The 19,942-nt window shown below is 45.3% G+C and overlaps 1 protein-coding gene across 3 annotated transcripts in view; it reads right to left on the bottom strand.

Moving 5' to 3' along the window:
* NUBPL (nucleotide binding protein like) overlaps positions 1 to 19,942 on the bottom strand; it is a 408,788-nt gene that overhangs the window by 79,148 nt on the left and 309,698 nt on the right. For 2 of the 3 annotated variants that reach the window (XM_027520975.1, XM_027520977.1), the window contains exons 11-12: positions 3,140 to 3,676; positions 2,117 to 2,192 (exon numbers count right to left, since the gene is read on the bottom strand). In XM_027520975.1, coding sequence (XP_027376776.1) covers positions 3,503 to 3,676 — 174 coding nt within the window. In that variant the 3' untranslated portion in view covers positions 2,117 to 2,192; positions 3,140 to 3,502. Of the gene's footprint in view, positions 1 to 185; positions 473 to 2,116; positions 2,193 to 3,139; positions 3,677 to 19,942 lie in introns of those variants that run through there. The other variant, XM_027520976.1, reaches the window with a different exon arrangement.

The raw sequence follows: 19,942 nt of genomic DNA, 5'->3' as shown, positions 1-19,942 counted from the left end.
AGTGCTTGCTGTAAAAGCACCCAGACTCAGCAGCAGGGAGAGGACCTCCGCCAGTTCCGCATTTGTTCTGTGTGGTTCAGGAGACTGCACAGTGGACAACGACTCGATCCCAGGGGAAGTCTCTGACAGGACATTAAAAAAAGATGCCCCTCAGAGTCTAAATGAAACACTCTCAGAATTTCCCATCACGAATTCAAGAAGTCAATTTTACTAGATCAATAGGAAGGGATTTGAAACTAATTAATCAGTGCAGAGATCAGATCAGCCAATGACAGGAAGACAAAGTGATGGAAACTTGGCAAGTCAGTGCAAGGCCTGCCTGGATTCAGACAGTGAGATAACACTGGGGCTCAGGCCCGTGGAAGAAATTCCAATTGATCAGTGAAGGGAAGAAAGTTGGGTGACAAATCCACCGTTTCCAGCCATCTTCAGGGGATATCCTCTTAATGACACTCAGATTGATTTTCCATTGCTGGAAGAAAAAGAAGGAAGTAGAGGTATTAAGAGACCATAAATAACTTTTAATAAAGCCAGGCAGGTGGCTGAAAGAATGTATGTGTACAGGAAAAATGAAGAACAAAAATAATGCACAAGTTTCCACCATCAACAGAGTGACTACGAGTCAGTAAAACTGGGATGGGAAACAATATGGAGTACCTTAACACCTTAAGTAGCCAGCAGCCACACCCTCGAGGTGCCGGCAGGGAATGGGGCCTTCTCTCAGGCTCCAGTTCCCTCCTCGCCTAAAACAAAGGGTTGGGCCAGATGAGCGACAAGGCCTAAAGATGCTACTGTTTATTCCTATTCTAGAGCCATACTGTGGAGAAGGCAATGGCACCCCACTCCAGTACTCTTGCTTGGAAAATCCCATGGATGGAGGAGCCTGGCAGGCTGCAGTCCATGGGGTCGCTGAGGGTTGGACACGACTGAGCAACTTCACATTCACTTTTCACTTTCATGCATTGGAGAAGGAAATGGCAACCGACTCCAGTGTTCTTGCCTGGAGAATCCCAGGGACGGGGGAGCCTGGTGGGCTGCCGTCTATGGGGTCACACAGAGTCGGACACGACTGAAGTAACTTAGCAGCAGCAGCAGAGCCATACTGAGAGGGGCACAGGTCAGTGTTGACCAAGAATTGGCCATAACTGTGTCATGGGAAGACACAGTCTTGCCTGGCTTTACTAGGTTATTTATGTTCTCTGATCACTTCTACTTCCTTTCAGCAATGGAAAAATCAATCTGAGTGTCACTGGCCATCACTAGGTCGTGGGAAGTTTCCTAAATCAGGACTAGATCTGGCCTCAACACACTCCCATCACTTAATTTTTCAAAATCCTTTCAGAACCCAGTCAAGTTGTATCCCATTATTTTATATGTGCCTAACACCATTCTGGCCACATAGTGGCTCAAAATGTACACATCCCTCACATCTCCTGGAGCACAGAAAAGCACTCAGCCTTTGGAGCCAGAAAGAACTGGGTTCAAATCCTCATCATACCACTAGCTGGTTGTGGGATTCTCAATTGGTCACTTCCATACAATGGAACAGTAGGCAGTATGAAGAAGAATGAGCTGGTTCTATAGGAACTCACATGGAAACATGCCCACAATATAAGTTTAAAGTACATAACAGACAAGAGTCAAACGATGAAAGCAAGTGTTCATCAGGGGATGATGGGCCAAAAAAAAAAAGTAATATATATAAGAACGAGATATTATTCAGCCTTAAAAAGGAAGGAAATTCTGACATTCTATAACATAGTTAAACCTAGAAGACATTATGCTAAATGAGATAAACCAATCACAAAAGGACAGATACCTAATGATCCCCATCTATACTAGGTTCCTGAATTAGTTAAGGTCATAAAAATAGGAAGTAGAGTGGTGGTTACTAAAGGCTGGAGGAGGGGGACTGGGGAGTCAGTTACAATAAAAAGGTAAATGACAGAACAGTGAGTTTGGTATGCTCCAATTTTGGTTAAAGCCTTTTCCTCTCTGTGTGTTGTCTTTGTACAGAGGAAAGTCTGGAAGGTTGCCTACCCCACTGCTAACAGGGTTCCTTTGGGGCAGTAGGACTGCAAATGGGTGGTAACAGATGACATGATTTACAAGTTACCTGCATCTCAAGGCATGAAGATTCGTGTTCAGTTTTGACCAGGCAATGTCAGTAAATTCTGACTCTCAAAACTTCCCTGTTTCAAAAGGAAAAAAAAGTATTTATCATTACTCTTGTCATTCCCTCCTGGGATGCTGTCTATGGTTTTCTATTTTTTACCAAACACAGTCTGGACGCCATTGCTTGGCATGTAAGACCTGTACAAATGGGTTGCAACCAGCCTCTGACCAGTCTCATTGAGCTGTCTCCATGTGCCAGGATCACAGCCATTCAATTCTCCCTGAGCACAGTTCTTCACCTCTGTGGCCTTGATCGAGCCTTTCTCTCCAGAAACTGTCCTTCTCCTCAATCTCTGCCAGCAGCCCTCTCATCCATTCCTCATGTACACAGTCTCTGAATTCCTGGATGGAAGCAATCTCTCCTTCCTCTCCCAATCATCACACCTAGCTCATCCCTGGCTCACTTGTGTGTACATCTTCTCTCCCCTCAGGGACCCCCTGCTCCTGGAGAGGAAGGATCATGCCTCATGCAGCTTGGTAATTCCCAGGGCACCTACTATGGCAATAATAACTTAAGAGCAACAGTGGTGATGGTGGTGAGAGCTCCACACGGTACACCTCGCTCACCTCATTCAGTCCCAGCTTCTGCCGTTCACTGAATGCCTGTGAGCCAGGCTCTGAGGTCAGAAGTGACATATATCACCTCACTTCATTCTCACGGGACTTCTGTGGTATAGGTGTTATTATCCCCATTTTGCAAACAAAGAAACCATGGCTTAGAGATTAAAACACTTCCTAAGATCACACTGCAAAAGTGGAGATATGCCCTCAGGCCTGACTGGCTCTAAAACACGTGATCCAAATAATTATAATCAACTGCCTCCCCCGTATACTGGCACATGCAGTGGGCACTCAATACCTGCCTGTTTCATGACTGCAACTGGAGAAAAGGCACCATGCCATGGGCAGAGCACAATGGCTGTGGACTCAATGTTGTAAACAAAACAAAACAAAAAATACCCACTGTGCTCTGGGATCCTCGGCCAGTGGAATTCCTAGAAGTGTCAGCTCACACCCGCTGGCAACATTTGAACAACACTCAAGACTGTTCAGGCCAACCACAGCTCTTCCTTTGCTCTCTGTCTCAATCGATTTCAGATATCCATTTCTCCCCAACCAAAGCTTCATCTTCTCCCCATCAACACCCAGGGGCTCTGCTCATATGTGTCAATGGTTCAGTCTGGAAAGTGGCGGGGAGGCGTGATTCTCTTGGATTCTGACTTCAGACACATAGACGCGAGGAAAGGAGCCCTGCAGAGTTGATCTGGCCCACTCGCCTGCTCGTGCTCTCCAGAAGCAGCGATGACGAGGAACACAGGAAAGATTCTCAGATGTGGAGAACAGATTCTAGAGGCTCTAGGAAGGACAGGAAGGAGGGACCTGCCTGCTGACCTCCGTGCCCTAGGCCTTCTTCTTCAGAGGCAGGTGACCCCAGTACGTGGTGAATGTAGACGTGCATTCTCCACACGTGCTCCCGGAAAACACAGAACAGGTCCCAAGACTTGGTGTGAAAAAAAGTATGTAAAACGTCTCATTAATAATTATGTCAATGACATATCAAAAAGATAACATTTTGGATAATTAGGTTAAATATATATATATGGTTAAAATTAAGCTTTAATTTTTAATATATATAGAAAACATGAAATAATATATATGATTTGCATTTGTTGCTTGCATTATATTCTCATTGGACACAGCTGATCAGACCTCTAGCTCCTCTGCTGTAGGTCCATGCCTGAGACTCTGGCTTTCCGGACTCAGATCAACCCCACCTGGGTTTTCTGTGCAGCGGCAGTTATGGTGCTTAGGGTTCCCCGCCTCTGAAGCCAACAGCAAAGTTTGAGAATAAGAAAGAACTAGACAAATGGAGAAAGTAGTATCGACATATATACACTATCATGTAAAACAGATAGCTGGTAAGAAAGTGAAACTTGCTCAGTCATGTCTGACTCTCTGCGACCCTATGAACTATACAGTCCATGGAATTCTCTAGGCCAGAATACTGGAGTGGGTAGCCTTTCTCTTCTCCAGGGGATCTTCCCAACCCAGGGATTGAACCCAGGTCTCCGATTCTTTACCAGCCAAGTCACAAAGGAAGCTCAAGAATACTGGAGTGGGTAGCCTATCCCTTCTCCAGGCAGTCTTCTCGACCCAGGAATCAAACCGGGGTCTCCTGCATTGCAGGTGGATTCTTTACTAAATGAGCTATTAGGGAACAAGTTGCTATATAACACAGGAGCCCAGCCTGGTGCTCTGTGATGACCTAGAGGGGTCAGATGGGGAGAGGGGAGGGAAGCTCAAAAGGGAGGAGATATATGTATAATTAGCGCTGATTCGCGTTGTTGTAAGGCAGAAATCAATGCAACATTGTAATTTTCCTCCAATTAAAAAATTATAAAAAGAAAGAACTAGATCTTTGAGTATTCACTCACATTTCCCTCCCAGCCCATCTCCCTGGGACTGCTGCTGCTACTGCTAAGTCACTTCAGTCGTGTCCGACTCTGTGCGACCCCATACACGGCAGCCCACCACGCTCCCCCGTCCCTGGGATTCTCCAGGCAAGAACACTGGAGTGGGTTGCCATTTCCTCCTCCAATGCATGAAAGTGAAAAGTGAAGTCACTCAGTCGTGTCCGACTCTTAGCGACCCCATGGACTGCAGCCTACCAGGCTCCTCTGTCCATGGGACAGTGGTTTTCAAAATGTGGCCCTTGAACCACCTACATCACTTCACCTGGGAACTTGTTAGAAACGCAAGGGATCAGGCACTATCCAGAACTGTACATCCCTAAACCTTGAAGGCCTCTTCCATCATAGGTCAGTGCTGTAACGAAACGGGGAGATACACCTTAGATTTTCTAAGGTTGAAACAGCAATGTGGAAAGGGAACAGCTTTTCCTACTGTCCACCAAGAGGAAAGCAGCTGATGGTCAAGAGAGGCCTGGGACACTTTCATCCTCTGAGGCTCTGGGCATGTGGAAACAAGTTCAGTTCAGTTCAGTCGCTCAGTTGTGTCTTACTCTTTGCAACCCCATGGACTACAGCACACCAGGCTTCCATGTCCATCACCAATTCCCGAAGCTTGCTCAAACTCATGTTCACCGAGTCAGTGACACCATCCAACCATCTCAGCCTCTGTCGTCCCCTTCTCCTCCCACCTTCAATCTTTCCCAGAATCAGGGTCTTTTCAAATGAGTCACTTCTTTACATCAGGTAGCCAAAGTATTGGAGTTTTAGTTTCAGCATCAGTCCTTCCAATGACTATTCAGGACTGATTTCCTTTAGGATGGACTGATTGGATCTCCTTGCAGCCCAAGGGACTCTCAAGAGTCTTCTCCAAAACCACAGTTCCAAAGCATCAATTCTTTGACACTCGGCTTTCTTTTTGGTCCAACTCTCATATCCAAACATGACTACTGGAAAAACCATAGCTTTGACTAAATGGACCTTTGTTGGCAAAGTAATGCCTCTGCTTTTTAATATGCTGTCTACGTTTCTCATAGCTTTTCTTCCAAGGAACATGTGTCTTTTATCATGGCTGCAGTCACCACCTATAGTGATTTTGGGGCCCAAGAAAATGAAGTCTATCACTGTTTTCAATGTTTCCCCATCTATTTGCTAAGAAGTGATAGAACCAGATACTATGATCTTTGTTTTTGGAATGTTGAGTTTTAAGCCAGCTTTTTCTCCTCCTTCACTCTCATCAAGAGGCTCTAAAGAGTCTTCATAACTCTTTAGTCTAGTTCCTCTCCACTTTCTTCCATAAGGGTGGTGTCATCTACATATCTGAGATTATTGATATCTCTCCTGGCAATCTTCATTCCAGCTTGTGCTTCATCCAGCCCAGCATTTCTCATGATGTACTCTGCATATAAGTTAAATAAGCAGAGTGACAATATACAGCCTTGACATACTCCTTTCCCAATTTGGAACCAGTCTGTTGTTCCATGTCCAGTTCTAACTGTGGCTTCTTGACCTGTATACAGATTTCTCAGGAGGCAGGTAAGGTGGTCTTGTATTCCCATCCCTTGAAGAATTTTCCAGTTTGTTGTGATCCACATAGTCAAAGGCTTTGGCGTAGTCAATAAAGCAGAAGTAGATGTGATGTGAAAACAAAGGCATGTCCAAATAGGGTTTCAAAAATTGTGACATATTTTAAAAATTTAATAAATGAAGGCTTGTGCCACATGTAAAATTTAAAACACAAAACAGTGTGATCATCTATTCACAATATAATAGAAGGATTTATTTTTGAAATTTACGGGCATGGTACCAAAGTCTGGCAGAAATTTAAAGCCGATGATCGTTTCCTTCTTTTAGCCCTATTAGCATATCTTTGAAGATAAAACTTTTAAAATCCAAATTTGAAGCCTTTGGTGAGTGTGAGAATTCTGGATGAAAGGCCTCCCTTTGCTATGCACCCCCTTTCTGAGGGGACTCCTGGAGAGACGCCCTTTATAAATGCGGCCAGGGGCAGCTGGGTGATGGGGGTCAGCCAGCAACGGAGAGCCTGGCACCAGACTGCTGAGGTGGGTTGGGGGACACAGGAGAGAAATCAGGGTTCTGAGGGTGTGCCCAGGCAGTGCCAGCCAGCACTTTCCCATCCCCCTCTTCCCTGGTGGCTCAGATGGTAAAGAATCTGCCTGCAATGTGGGAGACCTGAGTTCAGTCCCCGGCTAAGGAAAGATCCCCTGGAAAAGGGAGTGGCAATCCACTTCAGTATTCTTACCTGGAGAATTCCATGGACAGGGGAGCCTGGTGAGCTACAGTCCACGGGATCGCTAAGAGTCGGACACAACTGAGTGATTAACACACACATGTGATCAGTGTCCATGTCTGCAGCTCGCCACCTTCTTGGCCTCTGGTGCCCCCCCATCCACAGACTGCTGGCAGCCCAAAGTGGAGCAGTGACCGTTGCAAAACACCTTTTACCAGTGAGATGAGTCCTCTGGCTTGATACATAGTTGCTGGGGAAGGGGAGGAATTGGAGAACCACTTGCCTGTATAGAACCTGCAGTAGTGTGGGTTTATAAAAGCACAGCTTCTTCTGTCCCAGAGGCTGGACTGGGTTCAGGGCTCAGGACTCCTTGTGATATTAGGCTTTAGGAAGAAGAGAAAGCAATGCCAGACTGAACAGTTACTGCCTGGGCAGCAGGCACATCAGTGAGGAGTGTCACTGGCTGCAGCAGCATATGCTTTCTTCTTTGGGAGGTGAACTCAGAGACATGCCAACTAAAGGCCTTGCCAGCTGCAAGCCTCTGAGGTCTCTTTGGAGGCCCCCAGCAAGGTCTGTGGCATTCGAGCAGTACAGGCAGCCTGGGTGCCACAGGGTGGAGCGGGGCGGGGGCGGGGAGGCACCGGGCAGGAAGAAACAGCAGCCCTTGCTCTCCTGGACTCTCTGCATCAGCAGCCGCCACCACCTTCCTATTTCCTGGAGATGTGGCCCCAGGCCTCATGTCATCCTCTCTCCAGAGAACCAAGTCTTCCAGGGACAAAGGTCACGCCCAGGCAGATGTGAGTGAGAGCTGGGGTTCCAAGTCCAGGGCCAGCACTCACACTTCATGGTGTCCTCAGCCAGGGCAGGGTTGGTCTGAATCTGTCATTTCATTTTTCTCATCACTCTCCCTCTTGGTCAGCAGGTTCCTGAATTTCTCCAGACTATGGAAAATCCGAGGAGAAGGGGAAAGAAAGGCAGAGAGAGAAGGGAGGAGAATGAGCACGTGGCCCATCCACTACCTCATGGCACCAGGGTGGTAAACATTTGGAGAGAAGCCAATCGTCTGGCGCCTCAAATCTTCCACATCTCTCCAGCCAAGATTCAGACCTGTATATTCTGGGCTCTTTCTGCCCCATTTCACCAGGCTTTAAATTACCCAGACCTGGGTCTGGGTTATTTTGTCCAAAACTTTCCTCTGGAAATCCAGATTGTGATGCAAGATATACATTCTTGGAATCAGATTTCTGAGGCCTAAATGCACGACAGTGTGGACTTAGCAGTCTGCATCCCATTTCCACCAGCCCATGGGGTGAATACACAGTGAGGTAATCATCACTTCCTGCTGGCTCGGGAGACAGCAATAGTACAGATAAATTGGGATAACCTAGCCAGGGCTCAGCTTGTCCTGGCTATTCAGAGAGAATAAGGAAGAGGGCCTCAGATGATTTGTACAATCAATCCCAAGGTTGTCAAATTGTTCCTTCACTGTGGAATTATTGGTTTCAAAATCCACCCCTAGATTCTGTTATGACAGAAGATCATTTTGGAAAGACAACCAAAGCCCAATCCCAGAGAGTCTCCCAACAAGTGCTGTAGTAATAATACTGGTGATAATAATGGTGGTTAATAAATATCACTTTGTGCCGGTTATAGTTCTAATGCTTCACGTGGGTCTGTGGGGAGGGCAAGGACCATCCTTGGTCAGGTGGCCTCAGCCAGCTCTCTGCAGTACAGTCCCTTGCCCTCTGCTAAGCCTCCAACATAGACATGTCTCTTTTTAAAAATTTGCCATCTCATGCACCATGTGGGATCTTGGTTCCCCAACCTGGGATGGAACCCATGTCCCCTGCAGAGGCACAGCATCTTAGCCACTGGACCACCAGGGAAGTCCCAGAACAGACATGTCTTGACTCTTCAACATTCTTGTTCAAGTCTCAGCCAGCCTAGGACCCGGGCCTACTTCTCCTCACCACAAGGAAAGAGCAGTAAGCCCCTGACGGCTGCATTCAGTGGGGTGTTCTTTAGAAGAAAACTCCAGAAGAAGGGACTGTGAGTCTCCAGGAGGCAAGCACTGTTTTTGCTCATTGCTTTTGTTCCTCTAGGGAGCTGTAAGGTGTGGTGGGTGGAGGTCTAATTTGGTAAAAATATGTAAAAAGCGTAAGTTAATTCATAAAGTTATTATTGTCTTTCTAAAGCAGCCTATGTAGATCACAACAAACTATGGAAAATTCTTTAAGAGATGAGAATCTAAGACCACCTGACCTGCCTCCTGAGAAATCTGTATGCAGGTCAAGAAGCAACAGTTAGAATCAGACGTGGAACAACAGACTGGTTCCAAATTGGGAAAGGAGCATGTCAAGGCTGTATACTGTTACCCTGCTTATTTAACTTACATTCAGAGTACATCATGCAAAATACCAGACTGGATGAAGCACAAGCTGGAATCAAGATTGCCAGGAAAAATATCAATAACTTCAGATATGCAGATGACACCACCCTTATGGCAGAAAGTGAAGAGGAACTAAGAGCCTCTTGATGAAAGTGAAAGAGGAGAGTGGAAAAGTTGGCTTAAAACTCAACATTCAAAAAACAAAGATCATGGCATCTGGTCCCATCACTTCATGGCAAATAGATGGGGAAACAATGGAAACAGTGACAGACTTAATTTTCTTGGGCTCCAAAATTATTACAGATGGTGACTACAGCCATGAAATTAAAAGATGCTTGTTCCTTGGAAGAAAAGCTATGAGAAACCTAGACAGCATATTAAAAAGCAGAGACATTATTTTGTTGACAAAGGTCCATCTAGTCAGCTACGGTTTTTCCAGTAGTCATGTATGGATGTGAGAGCTGGATCATAAAGAAAGCTGAGTGCTGAAGAATTGATGCTTTTGAGCTGTGGTGTTAGAGAAGACTCTTAAAGAGTCTCTTGGACTGCAAAGAGAACAAACCAGTCAATCCTAAAGGAAATCAATCCTGAATACCCATTGGAAGGACTGATGCTGAAGCTCCAACACTTTGGCCACCTGATGCGAAGAACTGACTCATTGGAAAAGACCCTGATGCTGGGAAAGATTGAAGGCGGGAGGAGAAGGGTACAAGGATGAGATGGTTCGATGGCATCACTGACTCAATGGACACGAGTTTGAGCAAGCTCCGGGAGCTGGTGATGGACAGGGAAGCCTGGCATGCTGCAGTCCTTGGGGTTGCAAAGAGTTGGACACGACTGAGTGACTGAATTGAACCGAACTGAAAGCAGCCTGCTCTGAGGTAGCAATTACTCAAGTATATTGAAAATATGAAACCTTATCAAACACATGTGCACTGCATAGCACATACCTGTGGTAAAGTGAAAGTCGCTTAGTCAAGTCTGACTCTTTGGGACCCCATGGATGTAGCCCTATAGCTCTTCTGTCCATGGATTCTCCAGATAGGAATACTGGAGTGGGTAGCCATTCGCTTCTCCAGGGGATCTTCCTGACCCAGGGATTGAACCCGAGTCTCCTGCACTGCAGGCAGATTCTTTACCATCTGAGTCATCAGGGACGACCTACAAGTGCTCCTAAAATGCTAGTTGGCATAAACCTTATTTTTCTAGCATGTGTCCTGTGTAGAGCAGGGCAAGCAGGGGAGTAAGAACAGTGTCATGTGGCTCCTGCCCGTGCACTGGCTGCAGAGTCAAGCACAGGGTGCCTGGGGCTTCAGCAGCATCATCACCTGTTATCCTCACCTCACACCCATGAGGGAGGGACCCTCATCCCAATTAACAGATGAGAAAACTGAGGTTTGGGAGTCAAATGATGTCCTCATTATTGCACAGCCATCAATAGAAGAACTTGTTGGAACCCGGGCTTCTCTGATTCCAATGACCGGAACTAGAGATAAGATGCAAGCAAGACAACATAGAAAAATTCTCCCAAATTATGCCCCAGTTATGACCCAAAGCCCCCTAATTACAGATGTGATTACAGAATCCTGTCACTTCCTTTCTTTTGCATCTTCCTTGCCTTCCTGATCCAGTCAGAATATATTTTAGATGGGTCTCAAGTGGGGTGTGCCTTTGCCTACAAAGAGCCACTCAGACACTGGAGCAAATCAAGCCAGTAGGTCTATTAATAAATGCCCCCTTCCAGAAGCATCCTTCTACCAGCACAGCTTCACTAGAAGGACTCAGATCCCAAGCTGGTCAAAAGGGCCATCACCCAGTGGTGCCAGGTCCAAATAAGAGAGGCACTGGTTACAGAACCAGTGACACCACGGGCTGTCCAAGAGGAGCACAACAGAAGGTTCTCCAGGAAGCTTCTCAGCGTTCAGGGAAGTTGATCTCTGCAGATTCAGCATCCTGAGGAGCCAAGGCCAATTCCAGGCCGGGCATGTTCTAACAAATGCAGCACTCAAGCCCAAGACGTTCAAATTGTTACCTCATGTTAAAGAGAGCCCAAAGCTGCAAGCAATTAGCACTGCATCTGTGAGACTAGGGAAAGACAACCGAGAGAGCAGGGCTTAAAATGACTATTTTGGTCCATGTGGAAAATTGATATGTTACGTGCATGATAAAATCCTTTCAGATATGCTTTTAAACCTTACATTTTTAAAATTCAGGGTTTAAATGTTATTCTGGGAAAAGCAGCATGAGATCTACAGCATCAGGAGATCCGTAAGTAAACCGAAAAGCTGTTGGAACCTTCAGCAAAGGAATTAATGCAATAAATGAACTCAGGCGTTAGTGCAAGTGAATCAAACTGCATAAATTATAAAATTTAATCAGTCATGGAATTTCAATACTCAAAAGGACCTTGAAAATTATCTGTTACAAGAGCAAGAATTATGGAAAATAAATGGTCAGGTGGAGAAAATCTCCTGGCTAGAGAAATGTACAAAGAAACAAGAGAGTCAGGACGTAGCAGGCAGTGGTTGGAAAGTTCAGGGTTTTGCTCAGCCAGCTTGGGTCTGAAGCTCAGCTCTGCTTCTTGATGGCGGTGTGAACCTGGCCGGGTTGTTTGATCTTCCTAAGTGAGTTTACACCTCTGCAAAATATGTCAGTGCAACATGAGGTTATCTGAGTCTTAGGGGAAACCATCTACAGAAAAGACTTATTACGGTGCCTGGGACACCACATGGTTCCTGAGAGGTCAGCATTCTCTGCTGCTGCTGCTGCTGTCGCTTCAGTTGTGTCCGACTCTGTGCGACCCCATACACGGCAGCCCACCAGGCTCCTCCGTCCCTGGGATTCTCCAGGCAAGAACACTGGAGCAGGTTGCCATTTCCTTCTCCAATGCATGGAAGTGAAAAGTGAAAGTGAAGTCACTCAGTCGCTTCCAACTCTTAGCGACCCCATGGTCTGCAGCCTACAAGGCTCCTCTGTCCATGGGATTTTCCAGGCAAGAGTCATGGAGTGGGGTGCCATAGCATTCTCTACACAAATAAAATCTCAGTGAGCCAGACCGACACACTCACCAGATATCACTGTGGCCTTTCTCCCATCAGTCCATGAAAAAATAAAATAAAATGCAGGAGACTTAAGCACTCAGATTTCTGACTGTGGAGCTGGACATGGTACTCAAGAACGTTTTTGGGTTAAAAAATCATGTTCATAGAAGGGATCTGCATCTCAACTGAGAAAGAAGCCAGACCTGATAAGCAAGAGAAGAGGCCCCAGAGAGACGTGAATCTCCTCCCTTACAAGGGTTAAGTGAACCATCTGAGCCATCTCAGATGGTAAAAAAAAGATGCAATGGCTCTTGATGCAAAACTGCCCCAAAGTTATATAACTCTGGGCAAACATCTGGCCAAAGGAGTTTCAAAATGAGCTTCAACAGTGTTCTATTTTAGCCTAGAGTTGAAACCAGTGATGCAGTCAGAGTGACTAACTGAAAAAAAGCTGAAGTTTAGCAATTAAGATATTATTCTATGTTTGTGTGTCTTTACATCTTAATATACTTTAGTTTAGCCTTATAATGAAAAGAAGAAGTGTTAGTAGCTCAGTCATGTCTGACTTTTTGCAACCCCAAAGACTATATAGCCCACCAGGCTCCTCTGTCCATGGAAATCTCCAGGCAAGAATACTGGAATGGGTAGCCTTTCCCTTCTCCAGGGGATCTTCCTGACCCAGGGCTTGAACCTGGGTCTCCTGCATTGCAGGTAGATTCTTTACCATCTAAGCCACCAGGGAAGCCCCAGCCTTACAATATAACATTTATTCATCATGCTGAGGAAAGCAATGTAGAATAGTGGGAGAATCACAGGCTGTGGAACAGGACAAACCAGTCCACTGGTATGCGAATAATTGTACCTGACTCTGGCATTGCTGTAAAGTGTGGCCACGTAGTTGGTGCCTGATAAGCCTTTGTTTCTTCTTCCGTTTCTTCCACACTTGTTACATTAATAAGCAGCTCTATTTTTGAATGGAAAAGATGGTGATCCTTGCCTGACGTCATTTCCCACACCAACCAATAGGACTCAAGCTGCTCAGATCAAAACCAAGGAATAGATAGCCCTCTCTGGCACCTGGTGGCTCAGATGGTAAAAAAATCTGCTGGCAATGCAGGAGACCTGGGTTCAATCCCTAGTCAGGAAGATCCCCTGAAGAAGGGAATGACTACCCACTCCAGTGTTCTTGCCTGGAGAATCCCATGGACAGAGGAGCCTGGCGGGCTACAGTCCACCAGGTCACGAAGAGTCGGACACGACGGAGCAACTAACACTTTCTGTTTGGCGACAATGCACCTGAAGCACAGACACAGTGTCTGTGAGGGGATTCGCTCTGGAGCATCATTTCCCAAGCCTTAACTTTCATGCACTGGAGAAGGAAATGGCAACCCACTCCAGCGTTCTTGCCTGGAGAATCCCAGGGACGGCAGAGCCTAGTGGGCTGCCGTCTATGGGGTCGCACAGAGTCAGACACGACTGAAGTGACTTAGCAGCAGCAGCAGCAGCAACCTACAGTAGCAGAAAAGACGCCTGTGCTTAGAGCAAGAGACAAGGGTCTTCTTCCTATTTTTGCTACTGGCCAGTTTTTTGTTTTGTTTTGTTTTTTACCATAGGTAAGTCACTTAACATGTATTTCTCCCTCCAACTCTACAAAATGAGGGATTTATTTTTTTTTTAAAGACTGGACAGCATCCAAAGCCCTTAGAGCTGTAAAACCTCCATGTTTCTACAGTTTGGTTCATGCTGTTTCTACAGTTTGGTTCATGTGTGATTGTGTTCTATTTCAAAAGGCACAGGGCCCTGCTCTATGACCTCCATGTTGGTTCAAGTCATGATTTGTTCCCTGAGCTAGAGTCTCCATATAAACAGTGATTGCACAAACAGAATCTGAGTGAACCAGGGTGCCAGCTGTCACTGCCGTACCCTCTGCTTACTGTGGAGATCAGCTAAAGCTGTGTGAGCTGGGAGTAAATGGATCTGCTATGAAGATATGATTTTACTGTGAAAATGAGTTTTCTGATATGTTTAAAGAAGCAAAAATGCTCTGAAGACATTTATGTTTAAATGATCTCACATGAATTAGAGAAACAAAAAATATCACACAACCTCCCAGGCTTCTGCAGGTATTTAGTTACTGTAGGTGATAAAAATCTCACTTAACTCCCAAATGACCCCCTCACCCTGAAATTTTTTTGGTCAGAATTCAAAATAAAATGAGGGCATATGCCATTAATGGCCTCAATAATCAGACCAATGGGGGCAAGAGCTTTGGTTTATAGAATATTAACATCTCACAAAACTAGGTATTTGATTCACTTCTGTAACCTTATAGCTTCCCCAACAGTTGGCAGAATTTTGCACCTAGCAGGCTGGGAGCTCTTTGAAGGCAGAGAACGTATCTTGTTCCTACTGGGCACAGGGCCCTGGTATTTTATAGATGCTTGTATTATTATCTACGAAAGGCCAAACTATGCCCTATGGTTTGCTAGGGCCACCATCACCACCACCACCGAGTACAGCAAACCGGTACTTAAACAACTGAAATCCGTGATTTGAACAGCAGGGATGTGTTTCCTCAATTTTGGAGGTCAGAAGTCCTGAGATCAAGGTGTCTTTGGCAGAACTGGTTTCTCCTGAGGCCTCTTTCCTTTGCCTGCAGAGGAACATCTTCTCCTTGTGTTTTCACATGATCTTCTCTTTATACATCACTGTTCAAATTTCCTCTTTTTAAAAAGACACTGGTCATATTGGACTGGAGTCCACTATAATAATCTCGTTTTAACTTAATTACCTCTTTAAAGACCATATCTCCAAATACAGTCACATTCTGAGATACTGGAAGTTAGGTCTTCAACATATAAGTTTAAGGTTGCTGTGCTCAGATGCTCAGTCTTGCCTGACTCTTTGTGACTCCATGGACTGCAGCCCACCAGGCTACTCTATCCACAGGATTCTCCAGGCAAGAATACTGGAGTGGGTAGTCATTCCTTCCTCCAGTGGATCTTCCTGACCCAGGGATTGAACCTGAGTCTCCTGCATTGCAGGCAGATTCTTTTACTGTTTGAGCCACCAGAAAAACCCCAATAAATTTAGGAGGGCACAAATCAATCCATTACATTGCTTAGTAAGTGCTGAAAGAGTGAATGGTGGAAGGATAGATGGATGAGTGGATGAACAACTTGGTAGTCAACCAACTCTAGGCCAATTAAATAAATTGACACAATTACTTGTGGAGATTGTTTTTGCTGCCATACTCGAAAGGTTTTTACATGTTTTCATCCAGCCTTACAAGATGTTTTTAACAATTATTACTCACCAAATTCCATCAAGCTGACAAGAAATAGCCACACCCAGACTTATCAATACCATTTCCCCTGTCCCTTGCTATACTCGAGGGAATATTAGTATTTGCCTACAAAAATAACTACTGCCTCTCCTGTAAATAACTGTGTACTTAGTTCCTTTACATTAGGGAAACAGAAAGAACTAAAAGAATAGTTTTAGTTAGATCTGTTGCCTGATATTTCTTTGTTCAGCCTGTTTTTGTTTCTTTTTAACCGAACCTGGCCAGTACTTAGTTTCTAGGTTGTCTTCAGTTCAGTTCAGTTCAGTCGCTCAGGCGTGTCTGACTCTTTGCGACCCCGTGGACTGCAGCACGCCAGGCCTCCCTGTCCATCACCAACTCCCGGAATTTACTCAAACTCATGTCCATTGAGTCGGTGATGCCATCCAACCATCTCACCCCCTGTTGTCCCCGTCTCCTCCCACCTTCAATCTTTCCCAGCATCAGGGTCTTTTCAATTGTGTCAGGTCTCTGCATCAGGTGGCCAAAGGATTGGAGTTTCAGCTTCAACATCAGTCCTTCTAAAGAACATTCAGGACTGATTTCCTTTAGGATGGACTGGTCAGATCTCCTTGCAGCCCCAGGGATGCTCAAGAGTCTTCTCCAACACCACAGTTCAAAAGCATCAACTCTTTGGCTCTCAGCTTTCTTTATAGTCCAACTCTCACATCCATACATGACTACTGGAAAAACCATAGCCTTGACTAGACAGACCTTTGTTGACAAAATAATGTCTCTGTTTTTTAATATGCTATCTAAGTTGGTCATAACTTTTCTTCCAAGGAACAAACGTCTTTTCATATCATGACTGCAGTCACCATCTGCAGTGATTCTGAAGACCCCCCAAAATAAAGTCTGACACTGCTTCCACTGTTTCTCCATCTATTTGCCATGAAGTAATGGGACCAGATGCCATGATCTTAGTTTTCTGAATGTTGAGCTTCAAGCCAACTTTTTCACTCTCCTCTTTCACTTTCATCAAGAGGCTCTTTAGTTCTTCTTCACTTTCTGCCATAAGGGTGGTGTCATCTGCATATCTGAGGTTATTGAGATTTCTCCTCGCAATCTTGATTCCAGTTTGTGCTTCCTCCAGCCCAGCGTTTCTCATGATGTACTCCGCATATAAGTTAAATAAGCCTTGACGTACTCCTTTTCCTATTTGGAACCAGTCTGTTGTTCCATGTTCAGTTCTAACTGTTGCTTCCTGACCCGCATATAGGTTTCTCAAGAGGCAGGTCAGGTGGTCTGGTATTCCCATCTCTTTCAGTATTTTCCACAGTTTATTGTGATCCACACAGTCAAAGGCTTTGGCATAGTCAATAAAGCAGAAGTAGATGTTTTTCTGGAACTCTCTTGTTTTTTTGATGATCCAGCAGATGTTGGCAATTTGATCTCTGGTTCCTCTGCCTTTTCTAAAACCAGCTTGAACATCTGGAAGTTCATGGTTCATGTATTGTTGAAACCTGGCTTGGAAAATTTTGAGCATTACTTTACTAGCGTGTGCTGCTGCTGCTGCTAAGTCGCTTCAGTCGTGTCCAACTCTGTGCGACCCCATAAGACGGCAGCCCAGAAGGCTCCCCCGTCCCTGGGATTCTCCAGGCAAGAACACTGGAGTGGGTTGCCATTTGAGATGAGTGCAATTGTGAGGTAGTTCGAGCATTCTTTGGCATTGTCTTTCTTTGGGATTGGAATGAAAACTGACCTTTTCCAGTCCTGTGGCCACTGCTGAGTTTTCCAAATTTGTTGCACTCAATAGAGCATCATCTTTTCACTGCATCATCTTTTAGGATTTGAAATAGCTCAACTGGAATTCCATCACCTCCACTAGCTTTGTTCATAGTGATGCTTCCTAAGGCCCACTTGACTTCACCTTCCAAGGTATCTGGCTCTAGGTGAGTGATCACACCATTGTGATTATCCACATCATGAAGATCTTTTTTGTACAGTTCTTCTGTGTATACTTGCCACCTCTTCTTAATATCTTTTGCTTCTTTAGGTCCATACCATTTCAGTCCTTTATTGAGACCATCTTTGCATGAAATATTCCCTGAATGGTCTAGTGGTTTTTTCTACTTTCTTCAATTTAAGTCTGAACTTGGCAATAAGGAGTTCATGATCTGAACCACAGTCAGTTCCTGGTCTTGTTTTTGCTGACTGTATAGAGCTTCTCCATCTTTGGCCGCAAAGGTTGCCTTGGCATACTGATTCCATTTGGTAAAGTTTAGAAATGCCCCCAAAGAATTGTAGGGGATCAGGAAAAGACACACCAGCGATCTCAGGTTGATTTGGTCATTTTGAGTGCTATTACACCTCTAATGGCATAGAAATTCAGAAGCCTACCCTCCTCTGCCAATGATCTTTCTCTATGTTTTCCTCTGGTTGTAGAATAATCTTGGTCACAGTAAAATTATCAAGGTGGTTGAAGGTGTGTGTCTGGATGGGGTCAGCAAGGTACTTGTGCTCCGAGCCCTGCCCCGAGATGTCCTGGGTCATGCTGATGGCCACCAGTTTGACTCACAAGCTCTCCTAGTGCCAGCCTCTGTTCTGATGGGAAGCACTGCCAGGACACACGCCCAGCCTTAAAGAATGAACTCTTTGTGGCACAGCCGGTATGAGACTGATTCATGGTGTTGTGGGACCATGTGGGCACTCATTCATTCATTTATTCATTCATTCCTCTGTCATCCATTCCTTAGTAGAAACCTGGTTCAGTGGTTAAGCCATAGCATAAGCTTCCCTTGAAGAAGTGTGGCAATTGTAAAAGGTTCCATTGTGATTCACACCAATTCTGTGCTTTAAATAACAACAGAGAGATACATTGATACTGTGAGTTCTATCTGTATAACGTGTAAATTAGGTGTTAAAATTTAAAGACAAATTTATTGTGGTCCTTGGTCAATGACAATGATAAATTATCCTGCCTATGACCCCTGGGCAGATCAGCTACTCTAAATTTAGGATTAACCCAGGCAATTGCTCCCCTGCTGCCTTCCCCTGAGGCTTCCTAGACGAGGTGGTATTTCCATGGATGTCACTAGGCATAATGCCGTGCAATTTCAACTCTGTGTACAGAATAGGCCCTTGAGGTTCTAGCTTTCCCCATCTGCAGAGTTCTTTTCTCACCCCACCCCTCCAGACACCCAGACAGTTGTGATGGGAATTAATCAAATATATTCATGTGCCATAAAACTTCTTGTCAGGGATTCAGACCAAGTGATTTCTGACCTCTCTCTGACTGCCTCTGTTTTTAAAAATGTGTTTTAGCTCTCCTGTTTCAGACATGTTTTATTGTATACCACTTCACATTCTTTTTTCCAAGTAGGTAGCGTGTAAATCATAGTTGAAGAAAAATCCATCAAAGCAATGTAATATTCCCACAGCATGAAGAGGAGGCGGCAAGATGCTGGGTCGGTTCCCCTTAGGCCCACCTGGCCAGGCACACCTGTCATTCCCTAGTCAGTCCTGCTCTCTCCAGGCTGAGGAGTGATGGAAGAACCACCCAGAGGTCTGTGAGGAGCCCCACTCTGCCAGAAGTCGAGCACTTAGTATCACTCGAGCCTTGCTTTGCTGACAATCTCATGTCACAGAAAGACAAGGTTACGGTGACGAGAGCTGCTGCTTGGACCTATTGTTGGCCAGTGGGGTAGAACTAGATGGATGGCAGGATGGAGCTGACTGGCCCTTGGAGACAAAGGGGACTTGTCATCATATGATTTATAAGAGCAAAGAAGGAACATGAGCAGCTAATGTTCCTGAGCCTGTAGGAAAGAGGAACTACACAAGTCCAGCAAAAATAAAGTGTGGGTCAATGGACTTAAACTCGGAGGGCAGCATAATGTGGAGGTTAAAGTGCACACGCAGGAAGCTGTACAGACCTGAGTCAGGCCTGCAGCTCCGCCCTCACAGCTGTGCAAATGTCACCTCCCCAGAGCGCAGGTTTCGCACTATAATCGTGAAGAATAAGACCTACCTTGTATGTCAATTGTGGGAATTAAATGAGATAAGGTACATACCGCATAGTGCCTGACCCATGGTAAACACTCAAAGGCTGGCTGTTACTGTTGCTGTTCCCAGTCTTGTAGGCTTCCGAAGCGCGAGGCGCTAGGCTAGGTGCTCTTTGATCCCATGGTCAGAGATTGTAATCATATAGAGCTTGATTCTAGAAAGACTGCAGGTTCCACATAATATAATTCTGATGATCTAGTCATACCTAATTCCAGAAAGGAAGGAGCGAGGGAGTTATCTGAAGAAATCACTGTCTCCAATGAGTTTGTA

Source organism: Bos indicus x Bos taurus, chromosome 21 (genome assembly GCF_003369695.1).
Source record: "Bos indicus x Bos taurus breed Angus x Brahman F1 hybrid chromosome 21, Bos_hybrid_MaternalHap_v2.0, whole genome shotgun sequence".
NCBI lineage: Eukaryota > Metazoa > Chordata > Mammalia > Artiodactyla > Bovidae > Bos > Bos indicus x Bos taurus.
The sequence above is the reverse complement of the archived record's forward strand: the minus strand, read 5'-3'. Positions and strand labels throughout refer to the sequence as shown.